At 46.1% G+C, this 13,880-nt stretch overlaps 1 protein-coding gene across 5 annotated transcripts in view; it reads right to left on the minus strand.

Moving 5' to 3' along the window:
• The window catches only part of LOC135253234 (rho guanine nucleotide exchange factor 4-like), a 92,238-nt gene that overhangs the window by 7,268 nt on the left and 71,090 nt on the right, over window positions 1-13,880 (minus strand). For 4 of the 5 annotated variants that reach the window (XM_064332277.1, XM_064332275.1, XM_064332276.1 and 1 more), the window contains 7 exons: window positions 8,857-9,002; window positions 4,359-4,538; window positions 3,550-3,744; window positions 1,402-1,581; window positions 961-1,193; window positions 468-597; window positions 167-298 (listed from right to left, as the gene is read on the minus strand). In XM_064332277.1, the coding sequence (XP_064188347.1) occupies window positions 167-298; window positions 468-597; window positions 961-1,193; window positions 1,402-1,581; window positions 3,550-3,744; window positions 4,359-4,538; window positions 8,857-9,002 (1,196 nt within the window). Of the gene's footprint in view, window positions 1-166; window positions 299-467; window positions 598-960; window positions 1,194-1,401; window positions 1,582-3,549; window positions 3,745-4,358; window positions 4,539-6,691; window positions 7,421-8,856; window positions 9,003-13,880 lie in introns of those variants that run through there. The other variant, XM_064332279.1, reaches the window with a different exon arrangement.

Below are 13,880 nucleotides of genomic sequence, written 5' to 3' on the forward strand. Positions count from 1 at the left end.
GGACCTGAGGATTCTCACCCACAGAGATATAAGTGTAACCTGACAGTACACACAAAATCTCTAAACAGAGGCATAACAATGGTCGCCCAATGACCAACTTCAATATCAATAGCAGAAGTGATCCAGGTATTGAAAGTCATTTAACCTGGACACTGGCCCCACTCACCTTCTTGCAGTACACCATCTGGTGGTCAAACAGGAAGAACATGCGTTGCTGACTCTTGGCCTGGGGCTGTGAGATCTTGGTCATTTCCCCCGAGAAGATCAGATCTGAGCTCCGGCTGAGGATATCTTCACCCTAAGAGACACATGCCTGCTCATAAGATGGTGTTTTATGTACGTACACACACACACATATCTACTGTACTTGTACATTTCTGCAATTGCCTCATATAGACACACGCTTTCTCAGCAAATCACCAACACACACACAGACAAATAAACTGTGAAAGGCTAATCTTCCATACCTCCCAGTCCTCTATGGAGCTCTGCCACTGGACGATCTTGTCGATGTTCTCCAGTCGACGCTTCCGCTCGTTGATCAGCCGGGCAACGTTCTTCATAGCATTTAAAGCAGCTTCAACGTCTTTATAATCTCTGCACAGCAAAGACCAGACCAGCCACATTACAGAGTCAGCCCCTTTGACTCTACACACTGCAGTGGCCACAATAAAAATTGGGTTCCACAATTAAGAAAACCTGTGACAGAGGTCCTCTGCATATTTTATGTCTGTTCTGTGTGCACATACAGGTATATGTGTTTCTGTGTGCAGGTATATGTGTTGGTGTGTGTTGTACCTGAGTACCTAGCTAAGTATCTCAGCTAGTTTGCTAGTGAAGCACAGTAAAAGGGGCGGTAAATTGAAGGTCTCATAGCAGGTTACCGTGACAACATGCTCTGTTGACGTAACCTTCAAATTAAAAAATAATGACGTTACCCTTGACTGGTAGCAGTCATACCTGTGCTGGGGGTTGGTGTACTTGAGCAGCTCGGCCAGCTGCAGAGGGTACTTGCAGATCTTCTGCACCGGGGTGAGCAGGAAGCCATCTAATGAGATGTCAATCATCTTCTGCAGCAGGCGACATGCCTCAAAGAAGAAGACGTACTTGTTGACCTTCATTAGCTTGGACAGCTGCACGCAGGCGTTGGGGTGGTTATTGCAGTACTCGGAGTAGATCTGGAAATCTGTTTGCTAGGGAAAGAGTGAGAGAAAACTCAGGTCACTGAAGGTCTTCACTCTTCTCCATTCATATATTCAGCACAGCTATATATGACATTCTTAACATTTGAAATTTGCACTGAAAAAAAGAAACTCATTGGAACAGACTCCAGTTGTGGTACATTCCTAGACACACTTCAGAATGGGACTGAGCACAGGACTGGGAACAGAGGCTGCTTACGTGCTCCAGGAAGCAGGACCCTATCTCGCTCAGGTGAGGCTGCTCCTTGTTGAACCTCTTCTCCAGGCCCTTGAGGAACTTCTTCTGGAACCTATAGATCTCGTCGATGTTGCCAAAGATGGTGCGGAGCTGCTCCTCAGTGAACATGTCCGTCCTCTTACGGCACTGCTTGATGTAGCCCTGAGGGAGACAGGGAGACGGATGGTGACACAATTCCCCGCAGTACAGTATTACATATTTATCTGGCTTGCGGCAATTTAAGCGGAGACTTGTAAAAGTAAATGTAGAAATTTGATATGCCTGGCAATGTAATTAAAAACAAACACTAGCAGGTGGCGAATACCAATAAAATACTGATATGAGGAAAAGGAAGGGAAAGTGGGCAGAACTGATTTCTAAGGTTTCTAAATTCAGTGCTTGCAGAAATCAGGGCTAATGTCATTTATCAACTGTGTTGTCCCTAGAATAAAGGATAGTTTCCTACTTTAGGACTTGGACCAGGAACAGCAGAAGACTCAGTGCTAAAGGAAGTATTTAGAGTGTGGAACATGGCTACATTTATTCAAGACCAAACTGGCTCTTCAGATGACTTGCAGCTCAAATAAGTTTTGCCAGTTTTATTTTTTATTCAAATGTTCATGCATACAAATGAGAATGACAATTTCCTCCCAATTGTTTTTTTAAAGGAAGGCACGATAGTCCATTCTCCATTTCTATGTTTTTTGCTTTACTCAGACAGGTGTAAATCAGAGAGGGTAACAGAAAGATAATGACCACAGCTAAAAAAGCGCCAAAATTTTATTAGAATCCTTTTAGCCGCAAATGAATTAATATTCTATCATAAATCAATGTTGACACTTTGTAAATGATGGCTTCAGCATTAAGATATCAATTAATCATCAAGGAGAGGAGCATATTACAGTTTCTTGCCCCTAATTGGTTTGTAGGAGAACCGGGCAACTCAACCTTGGACTGTTACAGTCCAGCTGGTTTTATGGTTCAGGTCTGTGTGAATCCTAAAACCCTCACAAATGGGGTGATTGATAATTTGATTCAGCTGAGACCAAGATGGAGGATGAAAAACAATACTGCCCTCCAGAACTAGAAATGAGTCACTTGGCATCAGAAGCCTGCAAAGAGCCAGTCAGTTACAGCAGTCAATACCTTAAATCTGTGAGAGCCATTCACACCACTCCTTTGCAATAATGATTTCTCAGATGTGCAAGGAGCATCCTATCCCCAAAATGATAATGCAAAATGCATGCACCTTTGAAGGTGTTGTCTTTGTGTCTGCAGCGTTTTCCAAGGTATATTCACAACAGGAATCTCTTTCTAACTCTTCAGCTAGTTGCCATTTACATCTCAACAAAATACATTTTCGACTAACAAATTCCATGTTACTTCATGGGCATTGGGCAAGAGGCAGGAATACACCCTGTGGGAGGAACCAAAGTACCCGGAAGAACCCCACATGGGTATGAGGAGAACATGCAAACTTCACACAGAAAGGCCCAAGCTGGGATTCAAACCCAGAACCTTCTTGTGTTGAGGAGCCTGTGCTGCCCAGTGTCGTCTTTAAGTTTTTGGAGATATAAATGTAAGGTGGTTATGCAGAATGAGATACACAGCCAACTGGCTCTTAACTCTTGCTACAAAACTGACTGCCTGCAATGCACATCCCAAGCTCAATAGTCACAGAGTTATTTAAAGCCTTTATTATGTACTGCATTATATTGTATTATCTACCTAGTTAGCTCTGTCTTACATTATTCTGGCTAATTAAACAAGTGATACAGCTAACGTAACATAGCTTTTAAGGCACAAGCTAATAGCTTCCTTTAGAACTATCAGACAGCTCTGCCTGGCCTGCTCCTAGGTGTAACCATAGTAACAGGTCTTTACAATTGATTCACAAAACCAATAGTGAAGATTAAATCTGCAGATAAAAAGCGGTTTTATCCAGCAAATACCTTAGTTGCGACACGTTGCATGTAGGTAAGCATTTTTTTGAGGTTAGGGGTCTAATATTTATTAGTTTGGAATGCTAACATTGGAGGATGTCATACATAGCAGTCATTTGTAAACAGGGGGCCTAAAGTGTCAGTCATACTTTGCTACAGGTCAGTTGGGATGGCTGGCTGTGATTACCTCGCAGATGTCCTTCAGGTGCTTGATGTAGTCCCTCTCGGTGCTCATGATCTCGTTGATGACGTTGGCCCTCATCTGCTCCTTGCAAGGCAGGCCGGGGCCCAGCAGCCTCCCCGGGGAGGCGCTGTCCTCCTCCCGCGCGTCCTCCAGCTTGGCTATGTACTCCTCCATCGGCTCATCTTGGTTCACGCGTAACTGCCGGACAGTGGGACGGAGGCACCCTTAGAGACACCATCCCTCCTCGTCTCTCTCAGTGAGGCTGGTCTACAATTTCAGCACTCCAGTTTCTTTTTGAAGTGGGTTTCTGGTCTCTCGAAAATTCAGTTAAAAGAAACATGCCGGAATGCCAAAGGGAAAAGCCACTGTGTGTATTCAAACACCAAGACTTCAAAGGGAAATTTTTAGCCTAGCGAATCTACTGAAAATATGGTAAAAAACTGTGGCAGTTACAACATACCGACCTTATATAAACCTGTTCCTGAAGAATCAGCCTGAGAGATGCAGTTCACAGTACTAGGGCAGTCACACCAACTCTCAACATATTAGTGACACAAGGCTGAGTCAAAGAGGAGTGTCTGAATGCAAAACAAGATTATGGGCTTGAACATTATTATGCCGCAGATAATATCTCTAATGCATCCCTCTCATCCATTGTGCTTCCAGCACCCCTTGCAATCTCAGAACGCCTCCTGGGGAGTGGTACTGCTCATGTTGAAAACCCTACTCTAAAGCATTAGCCCTTGCTATATGTGCGGGAACGACACAGGTGTGCTTTGGGAGCACCTGGGGAACAAGTGAGGGTTGCTCACCCGAACAAAGCTGGCCGGAAACCAGCCCTCGCTGTCAAGGATCCGTCCCCACCACCACTCCTTGTTGGTGGCATCCACTACTTCGATGACGTCGCCGGCGTTGAAGCCCAGCTCCTGGTCGTCCATGGTGACATGGTCCCACAGGGCCTCGGCGTAGACCACACTGCCATCGCTGATCAGCTGCAGGGACAAGGGGATGGGGGGAGGGGTCCTTCAGTGGCCAACACTTTAAGCAGCCCAACATTAAGAACAGGTCTGGGGTCAACCCCCCCTCCCCCCCAACAGTCCTGTAATGTACACTCAGCACACAGTTGAGATAACTCTTAAAATCTGGCCTGTCTTTTCATTCTCTACAATTTCTTTGTTGACGAGATAGACAAAAGAACTAAAATGAATGATTCCATGTTTTTAATTTTTAAGTGCCAAAATAAGACAGAAAGATCCTAAAATTCAGAATCCAGAGATTTGTTTTTGCATTAGATGGCATTTGAAGAGTAGAGCATCCTCAAATAGTTTCAGTCAGGCGTCCTCTCCTTATTGTACCAGTAATACGTTTTCAGGCCTTCATTGGAGTAAGGTGCACCTGATGGTTTTTGCAAAACCAGAGAATCTGTGAAGGTTGTTGAGCTTTAGAACAGATTTGGGCTTATTCTATTATAAATGCACTGGGTACCTTGGCAAAATTGTGAAACTTTTAAGAAAAGTAGCGGTAGACAGCAATGATTTCAAGATTGGTCATACAAGCTCGGCATCCTTTTCTGTGTGACATGGACACCCCAGTACCTTGGATCAGAGGTGGTAATTGCTTTGCTAGTGCCTCTTGAATTGACTTGCATAATTAAAGATGTGGTAGTGACAGAGATATATGGGGGATGTCAACGGGGGAATAGATTGGGAGAATAATTGCATCGTCATCCCTTTAGATGGTAAGTAGCTCTTCATTGCTGCAGAGTCACGGTTGCAGCAGTGTTAGAGCGAAGCTTACTGGCTTCTTAGCTGGCTCCTCTTGGCCGTGCACAAACACAGAAATGCCCCTCGTTTGGAGCAGAGTCTCAGCTGGGGTTAGACACGCCCATCTGAGCAGGTGTAGGACTGTGCAAGGTGAGAGGGGAGGAAAACCAATGCAATGCAAGAGGTCCCTCTGTCCCACGCCCCACTCCCCCTCATCATTGCCATTGGAACGGGGAATAAAACCTGTTGCTAAGCGACACACCCACGGAAGCTTGCCTCTCCTCTGCCTCCGCTCCAGAACCTGTGCCGTTATGTAACTACAGTAAACACCAGAATACCACGGTTCTCCATAAACGCATACTCACACAGGAGCACATTCCTCCATATCAAACAGGGTCACTCAGACAGCAAGAGCTAGTTCAGATGCAGCATCCTAAGTTACTTTTTAGCCTCAGTCTTTCTGTCTGAACTTCACACTTGGTTTTCCACATTTGCACAAGACACTTCCCCAGTCTGTAGATTGGGTCTGCATATGTTGGTGAGAATGTGTGGTGCACGTGCATGTGTCGATGCATCTGTAAGCAATGACAACCCCCACATTCTGTGGGCAGTGGAGATGCACTTTTGCATTTTTATCTCTCCCTTCAGGGTAGTGTAAGCTCACAGCTGTCAGATAGACTGGGCCTCTCTGGCTCCACTGAGGTGCTGCGATGCCAGGTCGCTGGGTGATGCGCCGATTTGCTGAAGGCCCGAATGTGGCTCACACAGGGCAAACGCGATAACCTCACATACCTTAACATCTCTGTCTGCTACTACACAAACAGCTCAGCTGAACTACTGGCCATGTGCAGTCAAGGAGCATGGACACAGACACACACACGGACACACAGACAGACACACATACGCACACACACACACACACAGACAGGCACTCACAGGTAAACACATGCACACACAAGCACAAATACACACATGCATGCACACAGAAAACAGAAATAAACACAAATGTGTTTTTTCTATAAGCTAATGGGACGAGCTATACCTACATGTTTCAGAACACTTGACACAAACTATCACACACACACACACACACACACACACATAGACAGCCCAAGCACAAAACACGAACAGATAAGCACACATGCATACATTGTCCCTCCCTCCCACACAGATGCAAACATTCCCACATCAAAGCATATGCTCAACGGTCAGTAAACAGAGACGGCTTTTATACCCAGGAAGCACTGGTCGCCGGCGACCAACCGTACCCACTCTACCGCCAGGCTGCTGTTAATAATTGACTAGCAGCCGCTCCTGTTTGGCTGGGCAGCAGCATGAGCCAGACACGTTCCACCTCCCCCCACCCTCCACCCCCCCAGTACCTGCGCGCCTGTCACCGCATCCCGGACGCCCATCCACGCTGACACGCGGCGAGCGGCGAGCGAAGTCCCCCCCCCCTCCTCGGCGTTTCTGGGGTTCTCTACTGGAAGGCCAGCAGGAACATCAGCACCACGTTGATGATGACGAGCAGCATCATGATGACGAACACCACCACCTTCTGCGTCTCCGGGTGGAGGTTGCAGCGCAGGAGGGTGTTGACCAGGCCCAGCCGCTGCCGAGCCTTCTGGGCGCTGCGAGCCATCCTTACCGGCCCGAGGGCCGCCTGCGCCGCCGCCTGTTTCCGCGCGCCGCTACCGCTGTACCGCCGCTGCCCGTCCGTCGCTTTCGTCTCCCCCTCTCCCTCTCTATCTCTTTCCCCCCTTCTGCTTTAGCGCTCTCTCCTCCTCTCTCCCTTCCTCACTCCCTCTCTTTTCTCTCGGTCACAGTCCCACTCCTCTGCTCGCTGTACGGAGACAGAGCCTGTCTGACTCGGCATCCCCTCCTTTAATTAGTGCTCCCTGATGCTTCTCATTCTCTCCCTCTCTCTCTTTCTCTCCCTCTCTCTCCTCCCCCCCTCTCTCTCTCTCTCCCTCGCTCCCACTTAGCTACAATACCTACGCTGAAGGAGGTAGCAATTCTATAAATCTTTGGCAGCCGTTATTTCTGCCTGCTCAGAATACTAAAGAAAAAAATGGTGGACAGGTCTGCTTACAGCTGCACAGGCACAGCCATCTATCTAACTCGTAGAATTGCTTTCTACTGTTTTTTTTTCTTTTCCTTTTTTTACCACTAGCAACCAATCGGCTGGCTGTGTTCTGCACCGTATCCTGGATACCAGAGTGGCTGAGGCCGGCCATAGCAACCCAAGGGAGCGCAGGGGGAGGAGACAGCAGGAGGATGCAGTATAATAGATCTTAATAGCTCCCAGTCTGTCAGAGCCCTGCTTGTTTATTAGCCGAACCGTCTAATTGTTAGCCCTCCCCACCCCCCATTCAGTTCCATGCTCCCATTTTGCTGATAATTACGGGTACAAATATTGCGAGCGTGCCTTGGGTGATCTCATTTTTAGCCCACGGAGGTACAGAGATGGGTTCAAACACAAGGGCCTCATGCATCGGCTCCACTTTGGAACAATCTGATTCATTGCTGGCCTAATGGGATTAGTGAAGCCCTTTAACTTCCTTTCATAACCCCACCCCCCTCCCCAATATATGCCATACCAGCAACCTATCTTATTAGCCATGGAGCAGCTGCAACTGAACAGGATGCACATTCTCTGAAATTTACGGTCTCGGAGGTGACATCATCCACTCAGAAACATTGCATTCATCCTGCGCATGCTTACGGACAATTTTACGTACACTGCACACAGCAGAAATACGCCAGCCAGCATTATTTAGACAGCACAAAACACGCTGTTTCTGGGGCTGCTGACTTCAACATCTGTCCTCTCTATAAACACAGCCTTAAGGCTCTCCTCTCCGAATATGAAGTCAGATGGAGGGTAGTTATGTTTGTATGATGGACAGTAAATCAATCTGTAGTTTTATCTTGGGTGCCAGATGCAATATATTCCTCCTCTAGTCCGCACTGCAGGCAACAGAGGCTTAATAATTTTTTCCACTGCATCTTTATTGTTTCCCCACCAGGTGGCTTCCGTTATCTGTCATGATATTTCTGTGGAACACCATGGAAGGGGGTGGTTCTGAACAGCAGCCAATCACAGGTCAGCACTGCCAACATGAGCTGCAGGACCCTGAACACCCTTCCCAGAATGCCCCTGAAGATTTCCCTGAGCTCATCACAAACAGAGCAGGGGAGGGTCTCAGGACTTCAGATTATAATTAATCTTGAGATTTTAATTAATCTGTGCTGCACCTACACACCCTCACATTGAAACAAACAAGCACACACAACACACACACACACACACACATGCGCATGCACACAGACACAAACACACACACACACACTCAAGCAAAAGATTCACAAAGCCACTCTTTCAACACCCTCTAGTGTTCAAACACTCTTCCTGCAATGACGCAAAGATGGAGAACGAGAGAAAGAACGAGTAATTGAGAAAGAGCGATGAATATAGAGAGCGAGAGAGAGAGAATGAGAGAGAGAGGAACCGCACAAAAGATAGAGAGAGAGCTGGGTTCTGTACCTCGTTTATAGCGAGCTGCTCCCCCCCTCCTCCGGGGTGGCCGAAGCGGTGGCCAGTGCTGCGGAACTCCTCGTACAGGTCCTCCTCACTCTCCAGGTCCTCCCCCAGACAGGCCTTATCTGGCGCCCCATCAGGAATGACCACCGCTGGGGGAGAGATCAGGCGCACATTCACACACTCGGGCTCCCCCCCAAAACAGGCAGGCAGAGGAGCATTGTGACTCTCACACTAACTGCTGCAGCATCAGAAACCCCTCCGCCCTTCTGCAAGAGGAGCACAGATCTGGCTCTGATGAAAATGAACGCTGCCGCAGTCGCTCAGCCCAGCGTGCAGCTCAGCGGGCCTCTCATCAGGTGCACAGACCTGGACTACATCTCCCAGCAGCACACAGGAAACCTGGGACAGAACAGCAACTGGGGAGGGGCCAAAGCCCCTGTGTATTCTGTATAACGGGGACCGGGATGTGTGAATGTCATATTATGTTTCAATATCCAATTAAATTTTATGAAATTGAAATATCTAACATTATAAGTTTTGATATTTTAAAAAAACAGCATTTAATTTACTGCCAATCAAAAGGACATAAAAACCTGATATCAGTGACCTGAAAACCATTTATGAGCTAGGATCTAAAATATTACCAAAACATATGGTGAAGTACATTTGTTTAATGTAACACTTTGTTGCAGTAGTAGTTGTTATAAGAAAATCCGTTCAGTTGAGAATACAATAAATCATTATTACTGTTATGATAAAATTGTACATGTGCTACTACAGCAGTTTGCAGTGTGTGCACACTTCATTCCAACAAGGTCGAGGCCATATGCCAGAACATGTGGTGGAAAAATTTTGTCCTGAATGTAGTAATATAGTGGAATGTAGTGAAGTAAATTGAATGAAGAGATGACAAGTGCTTACTTCACTGTTTTTTTTTTTTAATAAAGTTTTTGGTTTTAATGTTCATCGTTTTGGAACTTTTAGGAATTCAGTATGGTTTTGACACGCATAGTGGGAAAAGACAGGGCTAATCTGTTTTTATCTTTGTGTGTTTTGCATTACATCAGCACAGTCATTCTGCTTGCTTTAGGAGCTGAGTGCGAGAGAACCTGAGCTCTGCGTTGTCACACATTTGTATTTAGTGACAGGGTGAGAAGTTTCCGTGTGAAAGCATGTCAGCACTATCGCATCTTTATGTTTCGTGGCTCACCACAAGCTAAGTGCAGAAAGCCCACATGCAATTTGCTATCCTACTTAATTTTAGTGTTAACAATGAGCTTCAGAAAGCATTATAGTGTAACAGAATTTGAGAGAATGCACTATTAGACCCACACTTGACTGTGCAAACACCATGCTCACCCTAATGCACACACACACACACACACACACCTATGTCCTCACAGTAATAGAAGTATATAATTATGCATATAATCACGGATTCCCTAAAAGAAAATGCATACCTGCTATATTGGCTAAAAATATCGTACTTGCAGTATCTCAGCACTGCTGATCTATATGGTCTGAGCATCTGTTCAAGCAGCTGCGTTACCTCAGTGACAAATTGCCATGGAGACAGAGAACCACGAGGAAGCATAGAACCCACACCCCCTCAAGCACCGGGGCGAAAATTGATTCAGTAAATCATTTGACTATTATCTTTATAAATAGAGCCTGCAGCAGGAAAGTATTTTTAAGACAATTCAGCATTTGTGGTCCTTCTAAGGGATTGCTGCTGTCTACCAGCACAATTCACAACAGTCAACTGGGAAATCTAACCCGTATGAAAGCTTAATAGCCTTCACGACACCACACTAACTGAACAAATGAATTGACTACATAAATTCACCAATTCTGTGACAAGTACTAAGTGCTGGACCTGAAATTGACTCGAAACTGCCTGTTATTTTAGCATTATTTTGTTGCTGCATCGCATTAACATTTCATATTTTTGTTTTCTCTCATGCCCTATTCTTGTATATCCCAAATCTGAAATGTCAGTTGCAGGTCTGTTCCACTGCCGCAATGGCCTGTCACACCTTTTCTTAGCACGCACTTCGTCTGAGAACCTGAAAGTCTGTCTCTTGTTTCGCTTTTAGCACTGGTGTTATTTCTCACAGGTTGGAGTCTATAACCGAAACGCAAAATGCTCTGGGGTATGACAAGTCTGTTTAGTCTTTTTTTTATCTGTTTATATTATCGCTTGCGCAGTCCGTGTCCAATCCGGTTTTTTGCATTATGGTATCTCTTGTCTATGCTGAGTGAATTGCCGTCGCTATCAACGTCCCCTGCTGCTCCCGGGAAAGCGCCTTGTGACAGTCCCAATCTAAGGGGCGATTGGCAAAATACACCCTGACAGAATGTTTCAGTTCTCTCAGGTATAGAGAAAAACTAATTAGGGAAAGAAGGCTGACTTCAGGAAGATGCATTGCCTGTCTTTCACTGGACAGGAGAAACGGGCTGGGATTGATAACCCTAAAAAAGTAGGCAATGCTGTTTGTTTCACTACGACCCTGGTACCAGCCTGTGTAGAGTGATTAGCCGTCTCTGGCTGACTGATGGCGCAGCAGGGTGGCTATGCATAGCACATGGTTCAGTGCTGGATGGTCTCAAATGTGCTTACGTATTAGTGCACAGTAAAAACACAGGGTTGAGACTATCAAGCATCTATGGATGTACACCTTATTACCTCATTCATAAAAGACAGAAGAAAACAGGTAGTTATCTATGCCCCTTCAAAACTACTGTTAAAGCTCTGAATCTGGGTGTCTCTGATGGAGCCCCATCCCACCTGAATGGCAGCTTTCTCCACGGTAGCTACAGGACTGTTTCGGTTTAAACTGAAGTTCTGCCATACCGTAGTGCGCCACTAGGGAGTGACACACTGTACCATTTCCATCCCAAAGATTTTTTTCATCCCACTGTATCCTCTCATGAAGAGATTTACTTACAGTGGGATTAGCTTTACAGGCCAAAGCAGGACAAAACAGGACCTGCCACAATGCTCCGGTAACCTTATATTGCAGTATTCAAGGCTGAAAACACACAGTAGCAATCAATGGTTTAACTCCCACGAGCACCCTCAAGTGACTGTTTTTCAGTCTGGGCTTGTGTTCATCTGGGTGATGCCCTTGTTGGCTTGGCGATACCTGGCACTGATTTCTTAAGTAAGCTATTTCTATGCTTATTCATTAAGTCTCTGCATTTTCCTAATGCCAGCCACATTAAGCAGGTACACATTAAAATAAAAGTCCATCGCACGTGCCATGGTTCTCTCAAGTGTAGTTGTCCCATGATGGGGCTTTTGGGGGGGGTGTGATCTTCCTGAGCTTCTCTATGTAAGTTAGTAGTTAGTAGGTGAGAGACTGCTTGGAGCCTTCTCTACCCACTGGCGCTTGGGGTGGACTGAAGCGGTTATTATTTCATTTGCTCTCTGTAGGCCCTAATGCCACGTGCCGAGTCGCGTGCAGAATGCCTTGCGGGGCAATGCGAACTGCACTTCATGCCTGAAACTTTAATCCGTCCAGGATCCCCCGGATCGAGAGGAGCGTGAGGTCACTGGGAGAGAGGCGTCAAACCACTGCAGAAATTATCCTTCATCAATGCCCGGACGTATCTGGGGCTTCAACAGTGACACAGAAAGAGTCACACAGAAGACATTTAACCACTTGCTAGTCACCTCATAGGCCACCACAGGCTGTAAACAATGATTTTATCAAGATAATGTGAGGGAGTGTGGAAAGACTGCTACTGTAATGGTAGACAAACAGCTATCACAAATACTCATGTGGCCTGATGTCATAAACATTTCCCCCAGACCATTAATGTGAAATGAAAATGAAGACAATTAGTGTCTTGTAAACGTGTTTTCCTACCCTACTGCACTTGTTTATAAACATATAAGCAAAACAGGTTATTTTAGTATGTCAGACACACAAAGTGGTTTTTATTTTCTATATTTTATCTCTCAGTACTTTTTCCATTTATTCATTCAAATGACATCTCTGCCATACAACAAATGAAATAAGTTCAAATAAAGTTATCTATCCCTCTAGGGGGCGGAGCTCTGTGGTGGACATGGAGGTTTCCCCTCCAGGCAGACCCATGCTCGTGCTCATTCTTCCTCTCCACTGCCTCGCACTGGGAATTACTGCTCGGACTAACAGAGCAGAAGAAGCGTTTACCCGAAGCCTACTAACCCCATTGAATACTGCCCCTTCACTCTCTCCTCCTCTCACGTTCACACATTCTCACGTGTCTCTCACTCCCATCATCCTCAGCGCCTGAGGCACACAAACCAACGCTACTGAAACTGTTCGCTGGCTGGCTGCCATGTGAAAATCTTTCATTTATACCTCCAAAATATTTCGATATACAGAGGCAACAATATGCATATTCATCAAGGGCATCGAGGACGACGCAGAATAAATTGCTTGCCCCTGTGCAACGGTGGTAATTTATTCATTTTCAATGTTTAACACTGTGGCACCTTTTGAAGCTGCTGCCTGCATTTTTAAAAGAGCTCCTTGGAAAGAGCTGGGCTGCTCAGACAAACAGATTGGTGAAGAACACCGTTCCTACCAGCTCAACTCGTGCTCAATTGCTGTGCCTTTCTGCCCTCACCCCCATGATGCCCTCCAGTCCCACAGACAAAAGGTAGTAAGTATGCCTTGGCAAATTACACACTACTCTTCACATCCTACGACCAGAGGTGCAGAGGTAGGCAATATCAATCAGTAGCCAGAACCCTTGAGTCTGCTGGGTAATGTTGTCCCACTTAACGGCACGTTTTTCTCATGCTCAGCAACAAAGCAGGGCACTGAGAAAGTTACTTTAAGGCTTCACCTCAATGCTCCTTTTTAGCATTATAAGACGTGACAGGATCGAGTTAGGCAGCGTGTCTTGGCACATCAGCCGTACTTTGGAGGGAGGTGACAGAGTGAGTCAGTGCCCTGACCCTCATCTGTCAGCTCCGGAGAATTCTGCTAACACGCCGCACCACGATCCATCCCATCCAGGTCACCGCCAGC

Source organism: Anguilla rostrata, chromosome 4 (assembly GCF_018555375.3).
Source record: "Anguilla rostrata isolate EN2019 chromosome 4, ASM1855537v3, whole genome shotgun sequence".
Taxonomy (NCBI): Eukaryota; Metazoa; Chordata; class Actinopteri; order Anguilliformes; family Anguillidae; genus Anguilla; species Anguilla rostrata.